General features: G+C 33.2%; 2 protein-coding genes across 9 annotated transcripts in view; both read left to right on the top strand.

The window, feature by feature from the left end:
• The window catches only part of LOC124949683 (serine-rich adhesin for platelets-like), a 68,420-nt gene extending 53,998 nt beyond the window's left edge, over positions 1 to 14,422 (top strand). For all 7 annotated transcript variants that reach the window (XM_047495234.1, XM_047495238.1, XM_047495236.1 and 4 more), the window contains 3 exons: positions 1 to 10,021; positions 10,180 to 10,721; positions 11,019 to 14,422. The exon at positions 1 to 10,021 is cut by the window's left edge and continues 896 nt beyond it. In XM_047495234.1, the coding sequence (XP_047351190.1) occupies positions 1 to 10,021; positions 10,180 to 10,721; positions 11,019 to 14,220 (13,765 nt within the window). In that variant the 3' untranslated portion in view covers positions 14,221 to 14,422. The remainder of the gene's footprint in view (positions 10,022 to 10,179; positions 10,722 to 11,018) is intronic.
• Positions 14,423 to 16,819: 2,397 nt separating this feature from the next.
• LOC124949743 (dynamin-like 120 kDa protein, mitochondrial) lies at positions 16,820 to 23,729 on the top strand. 2 transcript variants are annotated; one of them, XM_047495384.1, is made up of 18 exons: positions 16,820 to 17,765; positions 18,040 to 18,283; positions 18,379 to 18,514; positions 18,608 to 18,739; positions 19,411 to 19,455; positions 19,841 to 19,927; positions 20,009 to 20,166; positions 20,261 to 20,424; positions 20,496 to 20,760; positions 20,884 to 21,075; positions 21,153 to 21,337; positions 21,485 to 21,646; positions 21,750 to 21,937; positions 22,043 to 22,257; positions 22,382 to 22,639; positions 22,753 to 22,953; positions 23,089 to 23,293; positions 23,462 to 23,729. In XM_047495384.1, exons 1-18 carry the CDS (start codon positions 17,737 to 17,739, stop codon positions 23,524 to 23,526), a joined length of 2,931 nt encoding a protein of 976 aa, XP_047351340.1. In that variant the 5' UTR covers positions 16,820 to 17,736; the 3' UTR covers positions 23,527 to 23,729. The 2 variants fall into 2 exon arrangements, with proteins under 2 accessions (XP_047351340.1, XP_047351341.1); XM_047495385.1 differs by lacking the exon at positions 19,411 to 19,455.
• The last annotated feature ends 540 nt before the right edge of the window (positions 23,730 to 24,269 follow it).

Here is a 24,269-nt window from a genome sequence, read left to right as displayed (position 1 = left end):
ATCATTTGCACAAGGTTGTACGAAAATTAAAAACAACGATGAGGTTCAATCGGTACCTAGAAGAACGACCAGATTATCGTCGGATAGTGATAAAATGCCAACACTAGAACCGGTACCACAGATATCGTCCAATGAGGAATACGTCGAAAAATCGACGAATGATTTACCTATATTATCACCCGTTAGTAATCCCGATCAAAAGATTCTTCGTGGTTCGATTAAAAATATGGAAAATGAAAGGGATAGTCCTACGATATCCAAAGGTTCTGGGAATATTAATGATACGATTGAAAAATGTTCGACGAAGATGGAAGAACAGAGACAGTACAAAAAGAAAAAGATCACCGGTGACAATAAGATAATCGATCGTAAGGTCGAACACGAGTCGGGTACCTTGAGTTCACGGGAAAATCAAAGTGGTTCGAGCAAGTTAGTGGTCAGAGAGGGTAGAATACGAACTAGAAAAAGTGCTCCTACGAAAAGCGTTAACAACGTCGAAGAAAATGGAAGGAAGGAGGATGGAAGAAGAGTCCCAAGGGGTTCAAAGTGCCGTGCTACTTCAGCGGACGGTACGAAGAACGATTCGACGACGAGGGATGAGCCAAATCTGTCGAAAAACTTCGAAACGAGAAGTTATTCAAGAAATCGACAGGACCGAGCTATCTATTCGCAGGACATGGAATCTCTTAATACAAAGGACATGCCATTCGAAGTGAAAAAGTTATTGATAGGTTTACACGCGAATGCCAGGGAGGATATTTATAATTTTTTTAGGCTCGACTTTACCTCCCTCTTAGACATCTCATCGAAACGTAGCCTTCGGCAATCGGCTTCGAGACTGACAGATTCTCAGGTTAATCCCAAGATCAATAAGATTCCAAAGGAACAGGATTCTAATAGTCGCTTATCAACGGAAATATCACGAAAATCAACGTTAGACGTACCGAAGACATGGTCTAAAACATCGAAGAAGGAGAAAAATAATTTTTTAAGAAAGTCGCCGAGAAATAGCGAAAAAAAAGTTATTATCGAAAAGCCAAAATCGATGGACGAAGAGAAACAATCGACGAATGTTATTTCTACGAACGAGGAGAAAACGGACGCGATCAAAAATATTGATGATAATAAAAATTTGAAAGAAATCGAGAAAACCAAAGACGTCATTGCATGTTCAGAAACGACGACACCATCGTGCAATTCTGAAATAGAAAATGATAAGAAAAATTCCGTAGATTCTGACGATCAAGAACGATCGGAGAATCATCGGAAAAATCTCAAAGACGATCAAAAAGTATCCGAATCTAACAACAAAGATAGTATTGCCGATGAGAGTAACGACGTGATCTTAAAGAAGAACACATCGTTGGGCAAACGACGCGGGAGAATCAAATCCAACTTCGATCATCAAATCGTCGATCATCAAATCGTCAATAAACAAAACGATGACATCAAAGATACTACTACCATTATCACCACTATCATTCCGTCATCAATAACTTCTGATATTACCAATGAGTCCCTCGATAAAGATACAAAAGAAATGGCAAAAAATAATGAAGAAGAAAATATTGAGACTGTTTCGTCGAAGGATTCAAAAAAATCTACAGAAAATATTAACATTGACCCGATGAATCTTAATGTTAGCCATTTGCAATCGGAAACGACAAATTCGATCGACAGCGGTAAAGAAAATTCTTTAGAATCGTCGACAATTAATTCACACAAGCCAAGAGTGGGAAGACCAAAAAAGTGTTGGGGCACTAAACGTGAAAGAACATCAAAAAGATCTTTGAGTAACGTTATTGGCATATTAACGGAGGGTATGAACATACCTGTTGAAGTTCAACAAAGTGTCGTTCTCACAGTTCAAACGACAGTCGATAACGTTAATCCCGTTGGAGTTGTTCAAAGTAATAATGCTTCACAGCCAGCTGGTAGTAGTAGTGTCGTGAATAGCGGATATACCGAGAAAATGGCGGAAAATGAGACTTCTTCGACGGTGCCTTCTTCGACGGTGTCTTCTTCGACGGTGTCTTCTTCGACGGTATCTTCTTCGACGGTATCTTCTTCGACGGTATCTTCTTCGACGGTATCTTCTTCGACGATATCTTCTTCGATGGTGTCTTCTTCTTCGACAATCGATCGATCTCAAAAAGAAGAAGAAAAAAAAGAAGGAGAAAAGGAAATACGCGAGAACGACGAGAAACAAATTCAATTAAAGCCCGATGATTGTAAATTTAAACCAATTGAAAAATCACCCAAAGTACATTCGCCAACGAACGATATTATTTTAGATTTATCGAGAAGAAAACCTAGGAACAAGGGTTCCTTTTTAGAAAAAATCGTTTCGAAAATCGCAAAACAAAAGGATGCATTACTCGAAGGCGAAGTCGGTACACTTTTGGACATAGCTGCCGACGAATTAACGAGCATACTCGACGAAGTAGGGCCTACATTGGAGAACGCCGACGCGTCGCATGAAAATAAAATTATTGGGGCAACGAGCGAAAAATTATTAGAGCCTAAGATAATCGTTGAAGAGAGTGTTATCGAACGTTATGAAGGTACATCGGTCGTTACAAAAAATAAAATAGAAAAGAATCCTGAACCCGTTGAAGCGACAAAAAGGAACGATATATTTTCGAAGAACGAAGTTCTTAACAAGCCTGTTATCGAACGAAATCAATATCAGGATGAGGAACGATCGGACGACAATGTTATTAAGGATCACGTAATATCGGAAAATAAATCTGAAGTGTCTGATAAATTAAATGATATTAAAACCGACAATACGATTATGCATGAAGAAATTTCTATAAATCTTATGAACGATATTCCGATAAACGATACAAACGAAGTTGAAAATAATGCGACAAATTGTTGTTTATCGATCGAGTTAAAACAAATGGATGATAAAAATGATATATTTAAAAATTCGAATAATCTCGAAGTATCTTCGAAATCTAAACGAAAATCTAAGAAAAAATCATTGGACGTTAACTCAATGAAAGATCAGAAAAGTATACCTGTCGAGGTATCATCGATGGATGATTCGCAAACCGACAAATTACAATTGTCAGAAAACGATCGGCAAGGACGTCAGGATGTGATAGAAAATCTAGAAGCCTCATCTTCTACGATCGAATGCGATACAAGGTTAATTGATAACGGCGATGTAAAAGAATTTCAAGATAAAATGAGAAAAACTATTGAGAATGATCTTGAACTTCAACGAGATAACTCGAGTAATGATTCTAACGGGATTCAGTTTGATAACGATACGGTTATCGAAACTACGAAGAAATCAGAAACGGATATCAATCAGGAATTTGAAGAAGTTAATTTAAAGGAAGTAGAAGTAATAATACCAATAGACGATTCTAAATTGATAACTAACCAGGATGAAGGAACGATTAAAGAAATTGAAAGAAAATTCGAAGATGTTTTAATTGATAAAGAAGAAACAAACGTTGCGTTGCTTTCGCGAAAGCAAAACAAACGAAAGCCCGAAGGCAAATTAAATCCTCCCCAAATGGGAAGGCGCTTTTCGAAAAGAAAATTAAACTCCGAGGACGTTTCCGATTTCATTGATGAGAACGTTTATCGATCCGATACGCCCTCGGGCGAGACGAGAGCCCAAAAGGACGAAACCCCGTTACTTTCGACATCTCGAAGAAAATCCTCGAGATTAAAATCGTCGTCCTCGGTTATCGATGTATTATCGGTTAACGCTGATGAGGAAACATTTGAAGAGATTAAAAATAATTTATCTTGCGATTCGTCGATTCCAAATGTCTTTGAAGGTACATGCTTTGTTAGAACGGAAATATCTGAAGTAAAGAAGGATGTAGAAAAATTAACATCGATACAACAACAACAACAACAACAACAACAACAACAACAACAACATCCAACGATATTGCGAATACCAGAGATATCGAGACTATACGAGAACAATATTATTAATAATGAACAACAAGAGAAAGAGATTTCGTCGTCGATAATGTTAAATGATATCATCGATACGAATGAAAGAATATCTTCTACGGTTTCGATACCACCAAAAGTTCCGAAAAAACGTGGAAGGAAAAAGAAATCGTTAGCAGACGAACATTTAGAATTGCCAGGGCAGAAAACGATCGAGAATAAGTCCCTTGAGGAATTGAAAAATGTCAAGTCTACGATCGATGAACATTCCGTGAAAAGTTGCACAGCATCATCGACGGAACTAGCGTTATCGTCGGTTGCCGACCGTGGTTGTTCGACCGAAGAATCGTCGTCGTCGTCGTCGGTCGTTGATTTTCCAGTTAATGCCAACGCCCTTTCGGAACCCTTCAAAGTTCCCGAAGTGAGCGACGTGTTACAGCATACAAAGAAGCGTACGTCGAAACGTAGTAAGGAACAATCGGACGAACATCTTGATTCGGATTGCACCACCACCACCACCACCACCACCACCACCACCACAGCTGCCGCTGCCATCGAGTCAGGTCAGCAAGATTCTTCTGAAACTAACGTCGAAACGAAAGAATCGAAAAAGTTATCTCGTACTAACGAGATAATAGAGGAATCCTTACTGGAAAATCAATCGTCCGACGCCGAAACTAAAGTTAAATTCGATCGTGATTATGTCGACGGAATCGAAAAATCTAATTCCAGGGATTTCCTCGAGAACGATTCACCATCGTTGGTTACGACGACGTGTAAATCGACGAAAGGAGGTGGAGCAGGAGGAGAAGGAGGAGGAGGAGAAGGAGGAGGAGGATCGTCGAGACGTAGTAAACGTTCGGAGGAGGAAGAATCATCGTGTCTCGATAATATAGAAAATGTTGAAAATTTGTCCGAATCTTCGTGTACAAGCGAGTCCGTTTCTTTTCAAAGAAAAAAACGTTTCACGAGAAAGAAGAAAAGTCATAAGGATAATATTAATGACGATCCAGAAACCGATGGTTCTCTTACGGATTATTCCAAATTGCCAGACGGTAATAGAACGAATTCGCGCGGCATCGAGAGAAGACAAATCCCAAAGAGACAAGCCAAAAACAATATTTCATTCCGCGAAGACTTCTCAAATAGCGAGAGCTCCGAGGAGATATTTTACGATCTACCTTACGTCGATCGAATAGTCGAAAGTGTCAATGGGAATCGAGAGTATGAAAAAAAATCTACTTTATCGTCGTTGGAAAACGTCAAATCGACGGACATCGTAACGACCGATGAAAAAGAGAAGAACGAAAGCGAAACTGATAAAGAAGATTCATTGGCGGAACAATCTTTAACTATTAACGAATCAGAATTTGGTTTGGACGGTCGTCAGCTCTCGGATGATCTTCAAACACCAAAGAAACGTACGGCTGGTAATTTCGTCGTAGTTCATACTAAAACAGGTGAAATTTTAATCGTAGAAAAACGTAAGAAATTAACGAAAGAGGCCGCAAGATTTTTCTGCGACGTTTGTACGACGAGCTTCACGAGAAAGAGTTCACTTAAAAAACACAATCAATCCCAATCCCATCTTATACAATTAACAAAATCTGACAAAGAGAAATTAAACGATAATGAATCTAAAAATGATGGAGAGGATGATAGATGTAAGGATACATTGACGAACAACGAAGTCGATCGTATTAATCTCGACGAGAACGATGAAAAAGAAATCACGAACGAATCGGTCGATGATAATTTACGTTTAATAAACGAAAATATTACGGGTTTCGAGAAAAAGGATACCTTCAATGATTATCGAAACAATATGGAACCTACTGGTTCTTTCGATAATTCGGTTAATAATCAAGAAGCCTTGGAGGACGAACTTTTGGATGAAGAGATTTGTAAGATAACGGAAAATATGAGCCACGACGAGTACGTACTAACCGATCACGTAAGCCCGATACAACCGGAATCCTCGTCTACTCCGTTGAAAAAATTAAATAAAAAAATTGAGGATGACGGTAAGAAGAAAAAATTGGAGAAAAAACGAGACAAAACGAAAAAGAGAAATTTGGCCGATGAACATTTGGACTTGGATACACCGGGGCCAGAATTAATTATTAACGAGACTACTAAACGTAAATCTGTCAATGAAGATTCCGATATTAATAAAAAAGAAACGAATGATACAGGAAATCTTCCTACATCTTCCTCCTGGAATTCTGAAGTTATTAATGAAACCGTAGATCTTAAAGAAAATGATCAATATTCTTTCGAAAGAGATAATCTCGATAATGTTGTTGCGATCGAACAAGAAGCATCATCAAATCTAAATGGTAAATCGAACGAGAAAGAATCGAGAATGATGATTTGCGATTTAAAAGAAGACGATCTATTTAAAAAGGATTTTCCTCGAGCTATTATGTCTACGATAAAAAATGTCAACTCGTTTCAACAAATCGATCTTGATTACAAAGAAGAAAAAATTGATAATAACGTGTCCTTTAATTGGGCCAACGTTGAGAAAGAATTACAATCAAAGCTTGATTCTATGAAAGATAATGAGAATAAGGTTAACGAGATTGGTGATGAAATTTGCATATCCTCGAGTACCACCAACTACAAAACTGATAAAATTCATTGCGATTTCGAAAGGGATTTTCAAGAAATTAACGTTAATAATGTAGAGACAAAGATTATTGAATTTTCTAATAATTCGAAAGATTCTAATACGTTCAAGGAAAGTTTGAAAAGTGAATCAATCTCTAATGTTAAAGAAACTAACAATACTGTTGACAATTACAATGTTTATTTAGATAACGAAGTTGACAGTGTTAAAGTCGATAAGACCAATCAATATTCGATTTCATCGAATATAAACGATAAAATTGATTATGATAAAAGGATAAAAGAGGATACAACAAAGGATACCGTAGAAATTAAAGAAATCGAAAAAAATAATGGCATTGATCATCGTATCTATGAATTATCGAATGCAAATTATAAAGATATTGTTACGTCGAAAAATAAAAACGAAGATAATCGATCTCATGATCTGTGCTCAACCGAAAAGATATTAAATGAAAATTGCCAAAGTTTCGAAGAATATGAATCATTGGTTCAGAAAGATAATGTCGTAGAATTAATTGAAATCGATCTTACGAAAAAAGAAAACGTTACGATTTCGAGGATGGAAAAAATTAAATATAAAGAGAATTCGATTGATTCAATTGATACCGATACGAATTTAATCTCAAGAAACGTTCGAAGATCGTCGAAATCTTATAATAGGAAATCTTATCAACGAGATGACGTCGAAGAAATCGATGAAAGATCAATGTTGTTGAATAATCTTAATGAGACATTAGAACGAAATGATTTATCCGTAGCTGAGGTTGATACCGAACGTATAGATCATTCAAAAGATATAACGAATATAATCGATCCTATCGTTATTACGACGAACGAATCTAAATCATTTACAAATGATCAATTGTTATCCACCGTTAGGACGGATGATTCGATCGTTGAAATAATTGCCAAAGTTTCCCCATTAACGATAAATAATAAAAACGAATCTAATGATAATACGTCGATCGTAGAAAATTGTAATTATATAAATAAAAATTTCGATGTTATCACGGAGAACGACGAGGAGGTATCGTCGTCGTCGAGTCTGAACGATAAACCTCTTTCTGAATTTTTAATAAAAATGAATAATAAAAGGAAAAAGGAAATGAAAATTAAAAATGAGTATACCTCTGAGAATTTAATGATCAAGAAGAAAACAGAATTGTTGGAAAATAATGGGACCAACAATGAAATGATGGTATCGAAATCGATCGAATCCGAAAATGATGGTGACGACAACAACGACAACGATGACGATGTCATCGACGACGATGACGACGTCGACGATGACGACAACGATATCGTTAATAAGGAAGGAAATGTCAGAGAGATTGAACATGACAATACGAAGTTAACTATGGAAAAGTACAATATTACCGTGAAAGAAAACTTATCGAATGAAAAGTTGACATCGGAAGTTGATGTTAGCGCCGACGAAATAGCACCCATCGAGGAGGAAAATTATTATAAAGATAATAAAAAATCTCGTATAATATCGTCGACTTCGTCGAATAATAAAAGCGTAGAAGAAAAAAAGTCTGAGGTCAATCGTACATCGATCACCGACAGTCCACGAGGTAATACGAAAAAATTAGGAAGAACGAATAAGTCAATTAAAAAAATGACGCATAGAAAATCTCGTATGACGAAAAAAAAGAAAACTATTTCCAGATCGAAAATCACCGAATTATCGAGCGACAGCGATGGCAGCGAGTACGAAGGTCCTAATGAGTCTCAAAACAAGAATAAAATTGTTAAAAGCGTTTTTGGCCGTGTTTTCGGCGGTGAAAAATCTGACAAGGTTAAAGAGGTATTAAACGATTGGGTATCTAAGTCGGAAAATGATTCGGACGGATCTAGAAATGGTTTTGAATCGGCGGGATCTAATGTCGGCGGTAACGTCGTACCGTTGAAAATATCACGTGAACCATTGGAAATGAAGAATATTGATTACGATAATAATAGAAAGCATCGCTCGGTTAAACGAACGACGAATGTTAAACAAGATGTCAAGAGAAGAAATTCATCGTCTGATAGCAAACAGGAAAGGATTTCGTCGTCGGAGCAACAGGAACATTATCGTCGAGGTAATAACAAACATTCGAAAGCTAAAAACAATACTAAGCATCGTATTGCCCAAGAAGAAATTTCTACGCATAATTCGATAATATCCACGGTAGAAAAGAAGGAAGTTTCGACGTTAGAGTCGAACTCTAGATGTAGATTGAGTAAGAAACGGGCACAAGAGAAGATATCTTGGTCTTTCGAATTTTCAAATGGCCTTGACGAGATACTTCCACGAAAGATACATAAGCAAAGGAATAAAGAGACGTCATACGAGTTAAGAAAATCGACGAAATCCGATTCTGTTGTTAAAGACAATGGTTATAATTCTCACGATTACGATAGAACGTTTATCAGTTATGATGGGTCAACGAAAAATTCAAGAAAGAAGGCTGATCGTTTGATCAAACAGTCCGTTGTTACGAATCCTGAAATGGATAAATCAATTATTCGAAAAAATGGAAAGAGATTGGGAAATGACGATATTAATGAATCCAAAATCTGTACGATCGATTTCGGAGAGAATGAAAGTTTCAAGACGATGGATACTCGAGGACGAGAAGAAAAAGAAAATCTAGAAAATAAAGAGGAAGAGGATGAGGACGAGGAAGAGGATGATGAGGAAGAAGATTATGAGGATAAAAATGTGCGAAAAAATGAAATCGTTTCGTCGACTAAACAGATTAATCAGGATACAAGAATCAGATTAACTAGTATCGATGGAGGTTCACAAATAAGTTGCGACGACGATAGCGATGTAGATGACGTTGAAGTTCATAGTACCACCGAACTGAATTGCGAACAAAGAAGGATGTCACCTTTGTTTGCTCGTGATACACCAGATACTTCATTGGAGAGTAGTTCGAACAGCGAAAACGAGGATGATAATGATGGAGAAGAAGAAGAGGAGGAGGAGGGGGAGGAAGAGGAAGAAGAGGAAGAAGAAGAAGAAGAAGAAGAAGAAGTAATAGAAAAAGAAGAAAGAAAACTCGCTTTGGATGTGACCAGGAAAAGAAGCCCTAGCGTATTTTCTAACGGTAAAGTCTTGATTAGATCGCCATCGTCGAGTCACAGGGATCGAACTGAAGTTATCACCATAGCACCAACGGACGCCATCGAAGATAATGCTTTAGACGTACCACAGGAAATAGAATCGGCTAAGCCACGACAAGGTAAGGTTTTGAACTTCGACGAGGAACTTTTCGTTGAGTGTTGTTCAAGATTGAAAGCTACAACGGAGAACGAGTTACGTGGTGCGAAAAAGATCAAACTGGATCATTCGGATTCTTATCATAAGAAGGAAGATCAGATACAGCTTTATAGGACCAATAAAGATAGATGGAGGGACGTCGAAAGTCAGAACAGTCTTGGAAGTCTTTTGGAATCGGTTAATCAAGTTAGTAAATATTTTTCTTTTCCTTTGTTTTTTTTTGTTTTTTGTTTTCTTCTTATCGAATTTTAAAAAGATTATCAATATCTTTTATATATATATATATACACACACAGATGCTACAGACATAGGATAACTTTGAAGAATTCCTGATTTATTTTCAGTTGCTCGGCGAGGAAATGCATGGTACACGGGAAAGAGAATATAACAAACGCGGTAGTGGTAGAACTCGCAATGTACAAAGCGAACAATCTAGTAGATCGGTAAGCCCAGACATCTCTCGTGCTGACAATCTTGGATACGAAGATAGTCTTGATGTTGCCTTCGAGCATAACAACAAGCTCCGCGACAAGATTCAACAACGAATGAGAGAGAGCGAGAATCTTATTGCGAGTACGTTTGGACAACGATCCGGAAGCAACACAGACGATGGATACGAACGTCAACGTCTAAGTAATCGGAATAAAATCAACGAGGAGGACAACGATGCTCCTTACTTACGTATCGATGATCACGGACACTTGTCCAACTCGAACGGGGATCGTAACGATACCACCAATATCGATCATGTTCAAGACGGACAGACGGGCACTAAAACAAACTTAGATGCATCAGGATTTAAAAGCAAAATGAATTCCGCCTTGGGCGGTCTCTTAGATAAAGCCCTTTCAAATTTATTGCACAATAACGGCAAACACGATCACAAGTGAGTAGAACATTTTCTCTTATATACATATACATATACATATATATATATATATATATATATATATATATATATAAATATATGTATATGTATATTCTTTCTTCATTATCGTATGACGAAATTATTTTGCTTCTTTCTTCTTTTTTTTTTTTCTTCTTCTTTTTTTTTTTTTTTTTTTTTTTTTTCATATACTTATAATTGTCGACTTATCCAATCGATTAATAAAAATTTATCTTACTGTATTGGACCAACATTCATTGATGTTGTACATATATACATGCATCTCCTTATTCGTAGTGGTTCGACCCCGATGAAGGTACTCGCAGAGTTAGCTTGTGCACGTGCGCCAAGGTCTACTTCGCCAGAAGATCGACAGACGAAGGTCGCCGTGCCAGCAAAGGACACGATCCAGGAGACGATATCTGTTACATTGGGGAAGGATCTGCAACCGAAAAAAACAAGAAATCCGATAAAGGAATTGTTCGAAAGGAAAAAAGAGATGAATGAGCGAAGGCACCAAGAAAGATCAAAAGCTGAAGCTGCGTTACGTGAATTAAATACAACACAGAGACAACAACGAAAGTCAAAGAAAACGAAGAAACGTCCAGAATTCCCGTTGATAAGAAGAAACGATCAGAGTGGATTAGCCGAAAGGAAAAAACGTCGGGATGGTTTTGAATCTAAAGACGACGCCCTTAGATCTGAAAAGGTCAAAGACATTTATGATTTTGACGAAGATGAAAGTCAAATAGAACCAGCTTTCGGTGGTGTTATGTCCTATAGAACGAAACTTGAAAAAAGTTATGAAGTAAGCTGTCTTAGAACGAAGGAAGTCGACGTAGCCGGCCTGTTGTCAAAAGCTATCGGCGATAGTTTGGAAAATGGAAAAACTGGAGATGTTCTCGGTACAAGATTGGAATCTATGATCGATCGAAAGTTTAAAGAAATGGAGAAATTCGCGCCAAAAACGAAAGGTGCATTGAAATCGTTTCAAAGCGAAGATCAACATCATCATCATCAACAGCAACAACAACAACAACAACAACAACAACAACAACAACAACAACAACAACAACAGCAGCAGCAGCAGCATAATCATCATCAGCAACAGCAAAAACAACAGCAACAACGTCAACGGATCACTGGACCGATGGATGAGTTCGTAGAAAGAAAACAAAAACCTAAGCCACGATCTGTCGATCAACAAAAGCATACGAAATTTAAGAAAAAGAATAGAAATTCGAAAAAGAAGCCAAGAAATGCCTGGTACGAAAATGATAGTTCCGACGAATATAGAACGGCTGCTAAAACCGAGGACGTTGGTGTGGGCATTTCTAAGAGTCAGCGTACATGTTCCAAGGGTAAACAGAATCTATTCGCTGAACTTTCGACGTCATCCGAGAGTGAATTCGAGGACGACGAGATTAACTACGAATCGAAAAGACGTCGTCGGGTTAAGAAAAGTGTAAAAAAGGATGTTGAGATCGAAGAGGTTGATAAGAACGAAAGAATCGAAGAAAATTATTGCTTTGTCGGTGATCGAAATCAGGACATCGAGGCGGAACAGGAACATGAACAGCAACAGGAGCAACAACAGCAACAGGAGGAGGAGGAGGAAGAGGAGGAAGAGGAAGAGGAATGGGCTGCTAATTGTCGAACAACGACAGAAACTATCGATACTAAGAACGATATCGACAATAAAAAATCGGAATCAGAGATGTCCGATCATCCATTGGTGATCGACGAGAGAAAGGAAATTGGCGAACAAAGAAACAGCGATGACGATGCCGATAATCAATCTGAGCGTATCCTAGAATTGGATGATTTATATCGAGAAGATAGTTCGGTTGCTGATTCCGATGTCGAAGATAATACGATAACCGGTTGCCGAGAGATCTCAGATGAGACTATAACGAAGAGAAGTCCAGATCCTCAAATAGAAAAGATTTCGCAAAATACTAGAACAGATTATACGGCGGAAGATGAACTTATTCCATTAGAAGAAGCATTAGATTTGTTAGATAGACCGGATATATTAAATACCGACGTAAATGTGAATACAACCGAACAAGTGAGTATGACGACAAATGCTGGAATTATTTTAAGTAAGATAGTTGATCAGGCGAAGGGTACTGATGAACCAAATGGTCATCAAAGTACCAACGAAGAACAGGATGATGAGGTTGATGCTGATGTTCCTGAATTACCAGAAAAATTATCTACGAATGAAAAACCACAAAAAGAATCGGACAATCTACCCCTTCATGTATTCTTGAGCAGAAAAGTACAAGAATCAAAGAAGAGGAAACAGCAGCAATTAAAAAAATTACAAGAAGAACAGGAAAGGATACTCATGGAGTTTCAACCAACAAGAAGGCAAAGAAAGTGTGCCATTGGTAAACAGGGTCTTTTAGCAGAGATAAGTAGTTCAGATGATGAAACGAATCTTAGAGAAGCTCAAAGTAGAAAATTAACTGATAAATCGGATCACGAGAGAGCGAAGAAACAGAAAAGAGAATCAAAAGAGAAAAGGAAGGAAAGATATTTGGAGAAGAAACACGAGCAGATAATAGCGAAGGAACAAAAGGCGATAGAGGAGGAAATCTTAAGGGAACTCGAGAAGAAGAAGGAAAGTGCACAGAGAATAACGACCAATAATACTGAATCGAACGTTGATTCGTCTCACGGACAAATTATACAATCGATCAATCCAAACGAAAACAAAATTGTATCCATTGATGATAATCACGATAAAAAGAAATATCAAATTAAAGAGAAATCGAAGAAGATCGATGAATCGATTGGAAATAAGGTCAATGACTATAGTCCTATCGATTCTGTGACACTTAATAATCGTGAAAAAGCTAACGATAATGAAATAGTTAATGCAAAGGAGAATCATTCATTAGAATCTAGTTTGAAGTCGAAGAAGAATCCCACAAAGTCGGTCTCGAAAATGAAGAAATCGATAAAGGGAGGTGGTGGTGGTGGTGGTGGTGGTGGTGGAGGAGGTGTCGGCGGAGGAGGAAATGAAGGAAAAACAGTGAACGGTAATAAAAGAAGTAGAATAACGAATTCCGATAGGTCCAAAAATGGTCGTTTAGGTACGAACAATGGAAAAGATTTGAAGGAAAGAAAATCGTCTAATTGTAAGAAAGATGGAGACGATGACGAAGAATTAAAAACTACGAAATCGTGGAACAAAGTAGATGAGGGTGTAGGCGTTGCTATTGGTAGAAGAAAACGTGCTGCTGTTAATCAACTTTATTATTGGTCAAGTTCGAGCGACGAGGAGGAAATAATAGAACCTGCGCCAGTGATCGAGGAAGAAGAAGACGATCGTCAGGAACAACATGGTTGGATAGTCGGCGATTCCCATAAACGTATGATAACGATGCTGGCTATGGAAAAACAATTGAAAGAGAAACGACGCAGAAGCGAGGATGAATTTGATTCGGTTAGAACTAAGAACAAGAAGCACAGAAATAGTACTTCTTGATACGTATTTCACGATTAGATTAATAATCGTAGATTTCAAATAGGACACATTATATGTTCGCGTTAATATATTTGCTCTCTCTCTCTCTCTCTCTCTCTCTCTCTCTCTCTCTCTCTCTCTCTCTCTCTCTCTCTCTCTCTCTCTCTATCTCTCTCTGTCTCTCTCTCTCTCTCTCTCTCTCTCTCTCTCTATCTGTCTCTCTCTCTCTCACACACACACACACACACTCTCTGTAATATCTTATATCTCCTTTGATATTTTTCATTGTTAGATTTCTTTGTTTCTTTTTTTTCCTTGTTTTCTTTTTTTTTTTTTTTTTATAAGGAATGAAAGAAGGATTATTCTTTTATTGTTTTTGTTTGTATTATGAAACAAATGAATTAAAAGACAGTCATTTATATAACGCGAACAAATATTATAAATGATAGATAAATATGGATCTATTTTGTTGCCACAGAATAGATATTTATGTATTCATCCCTCGGTCATTTTTTTTTTCTCTTTTCTTTTCTTTTTTCTTTTCGTCGAATTAAGTCGTTTGTACGAAATGTATATCGTGAGTGAACAATTTTGAGGAAAAAAATAATATTAAATAATATTCAATACTAGCGAATTTATTCCTTTATAGTTTAGATTTTTCAACGACTATAAAAAGAAATATATATGTATATTATATATATATATATATATGAACCAGATATTATATATATATATATGAGCCAGATTAATATTAAAAATAGTAATAATAGGTTCGGAGAAAATGCATAAGAGAATGCGTTATGAACAAGGGAACGAAGCAAAGAATAAAAAAAGGCGCAAAGAAAAAGGGTCAAAACACAAAACGAAACGAAACGAAACGAAACAAAACAAAAAAAAAGGAAAAAAAAAAATAAAAACAAACCCCGGCAAATTGTACATAGCTGCTTTTATGGTATTGCGATGCGACGAGAATTATTAGCAAATCTTCTTCTTCTTTTTATTTTTCTTTTGCTTTACTTTCTTTATGGTTGTATAAAGAAAATATAATTCTAAGATCTTTTAAATATATATTACATATACAAACACACGCACACACACACACACACACACATATATATGTATATGTATGTATGTATGTATGTATGTATGTAACGACGAGAGTGAGTGTAAAAGATAAAAGTGTATGCGAGTGAGGACGAGTGATTTGCGTATCTGCATATATGTATATGTCGACTGAATTATATATATATATATATATATATACATAAAAAAAAAAATAATAAAAAAGAAAGAGAGAAAGAGAGAGAGAGAGGGAGAGAGAGAGAGAGAGAGAGAGAGATAAAGAGAGAGAGAGAGAGAGAGAGAGAGATAAAGAGAGAGAGAGAGAGAGAGAGGGAGAGAGAGAGACAGCGAAGAGGGCACCCTTAGAGACAATACTAGAACATTTATAATTAGTTACGTAGAGGATTTTTTGTAGAATTAAAGGAAAGTGCGAGAAGAATGGAGAGAGAGAGAGAGAGAGAGAGAGAGGGAGAGAGAGAGAGAGAGAGAGAGAGAGAGAAAGAGAGAGCGAGAGAGAGAGAGAGAAAAAAAAAACCAAAAACAGCTGTTTACTTCTGACGGACAATGTAAACTGGGGTCCAATCAAAGTAGAGCGCTTTTGCCAGCTTTTCGTGATTCGTACATATCGCTGAGAGAGCAGAGAGGTCGAGATCAGAGACGACACGAGGTGTTTTAAGATAAAAACGAAAAAAAAAAAAAAACAAAAAAAAAAACACAAAAAAAACACAAAAAAAAACACAAAAAAAACCACAAAAAAATAAGGTGGGGAGGTTTAACACAAGAATTTAGATGTAACACACCCACGTGTAGAGAGAATAATTAATAATAATAATAATAATAATAATAATAATAATATTAATATTAATAATAATAATAATAATAATAATAATAATAAAATGAAATAAAATAAAATAAACAAAAAAAAAAAAAGTATATAAATCGCATTGAGAAAGGCTGCTTTAATATTATATCGACGACGACACGAAGTCTTGTTTTTCTAGTTCTTTGTTTTTTCTTTTTTTTTTTTTTTCTTTTTATTATTATTTTTCATTTCTCCTTTTTTTTCTTTTTTCCTCCCTTTTTCTCTGGATTTTCTGTTCGTTGCGTTAGGATTTCTAGATCTCACGACGTTTCATATCGATGACGTCGACGACGATGCGTCGTATATTTAATTAATTAATTAATTAATTAATTAAAAAAACAAAAGAACAAAAAAACAAAAAAAACAAAACAAAGAAAAAAAAAGGAAAGAAAGGAGGAAAAAACCAAATGATAATAATAATAATAATAATAATAAAACAACAACAACCAACAACAACAACAAACATGCTTATCGATGCAAAACTACGATTCTTTTTTTTCCTATCGTATGCTTTAGTGAAATAGCATATTATAAAGTAAGTAACGCAGATTTCGTATGGTATAAAAGAAAGTTATATATGTACGACATAAAAATGATAATAGACTTTAAATGTAAATGTACTGCCATAATCATTATTATACGAAAGCCTATGCAAATGTAGTTTATTAATATTATTCCTGTAAAGAGAAGAAAAAGAAGAAGAAGAAGAAGAAGAAGAAGAAAAGAAGAAAGATTAAGGTGGGGGAGAAACGTCAACAAAAAAAAAGAAAAAAAAAAAAAGAAAAAAAGAAAAAAAAGAAAGGAAAGAAAATGTTAGCACAAAAAAACTAGATAATGATCCAGTGTAAATAGAGCATATTTTCAATGTGTCCGGAAAAGTATGTTTTGTAATATAAGGATTGCAAAGAAAAATAAAATTACTAAAGAATCATTTGTGTTTATATATTATATATTATATGCATCCAGATATAAATATTTTTTTTTTTTTTTCAATGATATATTAATATCATTAATTGATGTGTTATGCAATTTATGTGTTGTTGCAATCACATTGCAAATATGTATTTACGAAGATATATATATATATATATATATGTATATATGTATGTATACATACATATGTACAATTAGATGAAATTTCGAACAAAACGATTCTATAATATGAGCCTATGTATATATATATATATATATATGTATATATCATGAATATACATATGAATAAAATAATATAATAAATATTGATATTTGTAAATATTAAAAAAAAACGTTCTTTGTGCGAATATATTTTAATAAATAATATTATGCGTGTTACCTTAATTAAATCTGAACTTGTTCAGTTAAGAGAAAACGTTTGGGATAAATTTGAACTTGAAGAAACGTAAGCGATATTAGCGACATCTGCGAACAATAGGAATTTATTTGAAATTATTTTGCTAGTAAAGTTTTGGCCAGCCTGTTTTACTTGATCGAACGAAGATGAATTAATAACCTAAACTTTAGGTTTTGATTGGCTTTTAGAAAAGTTTTACATCTTTAATTTGATATATCATATGTATATTGTTGACAAAAGTATATCATATTACGGCGTAACCGTATAATTAAAAGAAAAAAAGATGAAACAAATTTTATGTGGTAGATTAGGGTAAGCTTTTTATCATTATATTTAAATAAATATCTAAATGTATAAAATGAATAAGATTTCTTTAAATATTATTAATTTATATTTAATATATTGTTATAATTATTGAATGAATGAAAATTTACTTTTACCTGAAATATTTCTTTCGATAAATTATATTAGAAATAATTATAATCATACAAAAAAATACAAAATTGTAATGAATTCCTTTTGCATTGTTATATATCATATTTTATTTGTTCCATTTATAATAATTAAACGTAAAATATTTTTCTAGGCAAAGCATTTTACTTGTATCAAAATCCTCGAAATATCCAATATCAAAGATCACTACAAGATGTTTAATGTCGGGAAAAATAAGCAGAGTGTACAGGCCATTATTGGCATCCCCACATTTACGTTACTTTGCAAATCCTAATCGTGGCTATGCCATGGTAATTGCTAGAATATTAAGAGGAGCATTGAAAATACGTTATATATTATTAGGTGGTGCCTTGGGTGGTGGAGTTACATTACAAAAAGTAACTACAATGATTTATAATATTTAAGAAATAACTACAATGAATTTATAATTTACTTTAGGAATTCATATATATATTTGCATTTATTTTCATAGAAATATGAACAATGGAAAGAAGCTTTACCGGATATGACTTGGATAGATACTTTAATTCCTACTGAACAACAATGGCAAAAGTTACGTGGTTCATTGCTGGATGTTAAAACTAAATTAACTAATAAGATTGATATAGGTAAGTATGAAGGATAATTATTAATAATTATGGAAACGTGAGGCAAAACATTTGAAATTGTGTATAGTAAAAAAAATGAGAAAATACAAACAGATCCACGTATAAAGGAATTGGGAGAGGCAAAGTATCATGAGTACAGGAGATGGTTTGATCAAAGATTGGAGAATGCTGTTAAAGCAGCAGAAGAAAGAGCATTGCGTGATAACGACCAAGAATCACCTACACGTGAGTCGGAAGGATTTTTAGAGAATGCAATCCTTTTTTACCCATCCAATTATAACATGACACCTAATGTGTGTTTTTACCACTTCTTAACTTGCCTGACGTTTTCTCATGTATGTTTAATGTATTAATATTTATGGTAGTAACTCATTTTTGCTTTAAACTGCATGACTTTAGTATCATTTTTCAAATCTTTTTACATAGTTTATAATTTGTTATTTTCAAATTAATATAATATAATATAAAAAAGTTTTAATGTATTATATAAATCCAAATAGAATATAGTTCAAATTAATATTTCAAAAAAGAATATTATTCAATGAAAAGTCGATTTTTATAAATATATTCCTATAAATGATTCCTGCATTTGTGTAGTAACCTGAGCTTTAATTATTTTATGCATCAAATTATATACATATATATTATTATTTGATTTTAAAATCATAATTAAATGGTATTATACAAAAGTAAACAATTGTTACAGATAGATATGTATCCTATTATAAATAATATGTTTTTTTTTATCTATGTAATTATTTATTAAATTTTATTAATTTAATCATAATAATTTTAATAAACGTAAAATAAACTTTCAATTTTGTATGAAACCATATATTGTTTTATTATATTTTCATTTTGCACCTAAGTAAATGATCATGGTCTGTTCTGTTCAGGTGTAATTGACGCAATCACATCGATAGCAAACCAAGTTTATTCAGGTGTGTAAGAAGTGCTAATTTATCGGTAACTTGCAGTCTGTCCATTCAGCATTTCAAGCAAATGAAACAAAAAGATTCTTTTTTTTTTTTTTTTTTTTTTTTTTTTTGACAAAGCACAGTATCTTGTAAAATATTAGATAATAATTAGGTCTAAATACTGAATGGGGCAGACCTTTCATTCCACAGTTATATATAAAATTATTTTATATATATTAATATTTTATATATATATATATATATATAAAATGTAATATATTTATATTTAATTTTTATCATTGTATATGTTTATGTATCCACATCAGCTTCTCATATTCTGCTAGTTTTCATTAATTATTTAAAAAATACAACACTTTATTGACATTTTATTATTAAATTCTTTTTTCAGAAGCAAAAGGCGAATTATCAAAAACTGCAGTTGCTTTTGCTCGTCCATTATCTAATGAGAATATTGAAGAAGAACGCAAGAAAGCTCGTACGTAAATTATATTTATATTGAATTATTTTATAATAATTATATTTTTATAATTAAATGTATTATTATTATATTTTGAAGAATCGTCGCAACAGAGATTAGATGCTATGCAAGATGAATTAATGCAAATGCAATTAAAATATCAACGTGAACTTGAAAGGTTAGAAAGAGAGAATAAAGAATTACGTAAACAAATGCTATTGAAAGGAAATCAAAAAGTAAATAATAGAAAAATAAAGGTAAGAGAAGAGAGAGAGAGAGAGAGAAAGAGAAAGAAAAATATACAAATTTTCTTGTATTGAATTATAAGTAAAATCATAATGATATTTTCAGAAATCTTTAATAGACATGTATAGTGATGTTTTGGATGAATTAAGTGAATATGATAGTGCTTATTCGACTGCTGATCATCTACCTAGAGTAGTAGTTGTAGGTGATCAAAGTTCAGGTAAAACATCAGTATTGGAAATGATCGCTCAAGCTAGAATATTTCCAAGGTATTATTAAAAAAATATATCGAATGTAAAAATGTCAATGAATAACAATTTATGTAGTTTTATTATTTTAGGGGTGGCGGTGAAATGATGACACGTGCACCAGTCAAAGTTACCTTAAGTGAAGGACCATATCACATTGCACAATTTAAAGATAGTTCTAGAGAATTTGATTTAACTAAAGAATCAGAATTAGCTGATCTTAGAAGAGAAGTTGAATTACGTATGAAGAATAGCGTTAAAAATGGGAAAACAGTTAGTCAAGATGTTATTTCTATGACGGTAAAAGGGCCTGGTCTTCAGCGCATGGTATTGGTTGATCTTCCTGGTATTATTAGTGTAAGTAAAATGTTTGATTACATTATTATCAAGTACTAATATATACATATATATGTGTGTGTGTGTGTGTGTGCGTATATGTAATATATAATATACTAAACTGAAATATATACTTTGCAACAGACAGTTACTGTTGACATGGCAGAAGATACTAAAGATGCTATTCGACAAATGACTCAGCAATACATGAGTAATCCCAATGCTATTATCTTATGTATTCAAGATGGATCGGTTGATGCAGAAAGAAGCAATGTAACAGATCTCGTTGCTCAAATGGATCCTAGTGGAAAAAGGACTATCTTTGTTTTAACTAAAGTAAGTGGAGATAAATATATTATTAACTTTTTATTATAAATTTTTAGGCTTAATTCTTTGTCATTTATCGTACTTAGGTAGATATAGCAGAAGAAAATTTAACTAATCCAGAAAGACTCAAGAAAATATTGCAAGGAAAATTATTCCCAATGAAAGCTTTAGGATATTTTGCTGTTGTAACTGGTCGTGGTAGACAAGACGATAGTATACAAACAATTAAAGATTATGAAGAAAAATTCTTTAGAAATTCCAAACTTTTTAAGTGAGTATGAAATATTAAGGGGGAAAAAAAAAAAAATAAGAAAAAAAAATTAACTAAATAAGAAATTATCAAATAATGAACACAATGAATTTATGAACATAATGGAAAACATTTATAATATATATATATATATATTATTTTATTTAGAGATGGCTTGGCAATGTCAGGTCAAGTAACTACTAGAAATTTGAGTTTGGCAGTAGCTGAATGTTTTTGGAAAATGGTAAGGGAAACGGTAGAGCAACAGGCTGATGCTTTTAAAGCTACTAGATTTAATTTAGAAACCGAATGGAAAAATAATTTTCCAAGGTAAACAACTTTAATAATAAATTATAATAAATCAAAAAAAAAAGAAAAAAGAATATATATATATATCGTTCCATTGAAATAATCAAATATTTATTATACCAAGATTACGTGAGTTGGATAGAGACGAATTATTTGAAAAGGCTCGTGGTGAAATTTTGGATGAAATCGTGAATTTATCTCAAGTCTCACCTAGACATTGGGAAGAAGTTCTAATGGTACGCATTTGGGAAAAAGTTAGTATGCACGTATTTGAAAATATCTATTTACCTGCTGCACAAAGTGGAGGTCCAGGTGCGACAATATTTTCAATAAATAATTTTATATAAAATTCGAAATTTTAAATATAGAAACGTTTGAATTTAATTCTTATCAATAATTAATATATACATATTTCAGGTACATTTAATACAACCGTCGACATTAAATTGAAACAATGGGCAGATCAACAATTACCAGCTCGTAGTGTTGAAAGTGGATGGGAATGTTTAGAACAAGAATTTCAACGTTTCATGGCACAGGCTCGATTAAATCCTGATCACGATAATATATTTGATAATTTAAAGAATGCGGTGGTGAGCGAGGCAATGAGAAGACATTCGTGGGAAGAAAAAGTATGTCTTATGATAATCTTGTGAGAAAGTAATGAAAAAAAAAAAAAAAAAAAAGAGAGAGAGGGAGAGAGAGAGAGAGAGAGTGAGAAAAGAAAAAAATAATTTGTGTTTTAATAATTTACAGGCATCTGAAATGTTACGAGTTATTCAATTGAACACTTTGGAAGACAGAAGTATAAATGACAAACGAGACTGGGATCAAGCTGTACGATTTTTAGAAACATCTGTAAAAGAAAAATTACAAAGTACTGAACAAATTTTACGAGATATGTTAGGCCCTAATCGTAAGGAACGTTGGTTTTATTGGCAAAGCCAAACAGAAGAACAACAAAAACGGACTGCGGTCAAAAATGAATTAGATAAAATACTTTATACTGACAAAGTAAGATATATTTATTCTATTGTGAATATTATAGTATTGCATGCATGTATGTATATGTATATATATATATATATGTATATAATGTTAATATTTATATGCTATTTTTATATTAGAAACATCCACCTACTCTCAGTCAAGATGAGCTCACAACCGTTAGAAAAAATTTGCAACGTAATTCCTTGGAAGTAGATAATGAATTTATACGTGAAACTTGGCATCCGGTTTACAGAAGATTTTTCTTACATCAAAGTTTAGCCAGAGCTTATGATTGTAGAAAGGGATATTATCTTTATCATACTGGTCATGAGTCCGAAGTTAGTAAGAATAAATTATACAAATTAATTGGATTGAATTAATAATAATAATAATAATAATAATAATAATAATAATAATAGAGATCTGTGATTATTAATATAAATCAAAATATATTTCTTTTTTTTTCAACATAGATGGAATGTAATGACATTGTATTATTTTGGCGAATTCAGCAAGTATTAAAAGTAACATCGAACGCTCTTAGACAACAGATAATAAATCGTGAGGCTCGTAGATTAGACAAGGAGATCAAAGAGGTTTTAGAAGATTATAGTCAAGATAATGAAATGAAGATTAAATTGCTCACAGGCAGACGTGTTACTTTAGCTGAAGAATTGAGTAAGTTATTACAAATAATGTTTAATTTTATGATCGAAAATAATAATAATAATAATAATAATAATAATAATAATAATAATTGTGATGAAATATTTTTTTTCTCTTTTTCTTTTTCTTTTTTTTTTTCCTTTCTTTTTCTTTTTTTTCTTTCTTTCTTTTTCTTTCCAGAACGTGTTAGACAAATTCAAGAAAAATTAGAAGAATTTATCCAAGCGTTGAATAAAGAAAAATGAAGCAAATAATGATAAAAGAAAAAGATTATTTAAACTATCGAATGCTGTGCTATCTGTGAGAAGAATATTATTCAACGTCTATTCTCTATAATATGATTTAATTTATTTGTAGTAATTAATATGAAGACGTGAAAAAGGGGCATGCTATGGAAATACAAAAGATGAATGTTACTTCGTGTGAAAAAAAAAATCAGAACGAAGAACTCAATCGATCGTCGCATATTCATTCTTATGCAATTCTTATCATTGATAAGATTCAGGAATTCAATTAAATTATGCAATATAAATAAATAAATAAATATATATATATATATATATATATATATATATATATATATATATGCGAAATATATTCGATAAGGAGGAAAAAAAAATTTACGTGAAAGCGCATCGTCATTGAAGCTTTTTATATATATATATATATAGTAATATTGTTGTTAAAAAAACAAAAACAAAACAAACAAAGAGAAGCGCGAAATCCAATCGAACGATGATCTGCTTAAAACAAATATTTTTCTTTCAAATCGTTCATATGATAATCTCCGTCATTATATACATCGTAAATATATAAGAAAGAAATTGTTTCATTATATTTGAACATACATACAAGGCAAAAATAAAATCATTAAAATAGTAAGATATTCTTAATGTATAAATAAATGAATCCATTTATTCATTTTTGATAAATTATTTCAATCATTTAGCATGTTTTGTAACTACTTATTTCAATTATCATTTCTATT

Source organism: Vespa velutina, chromosome 6 (assembly GCF_912470025.1).
Source record: "Vespa velutina chromosome 6, iVesVel2.1, whole genome shotgun sequence".
NCBI classification, from domain to species: domain Eukaryota; kingdom Metazoa; phylum Arthropoda; class Insecta; order Hymenoptera; family Vespidae; genus Vespa; species Vespa velutina.
Note: the sequence above shows the minus strand (reverse complement) of the source record. Positions and strands in the feature narration are given on the sequence as shown.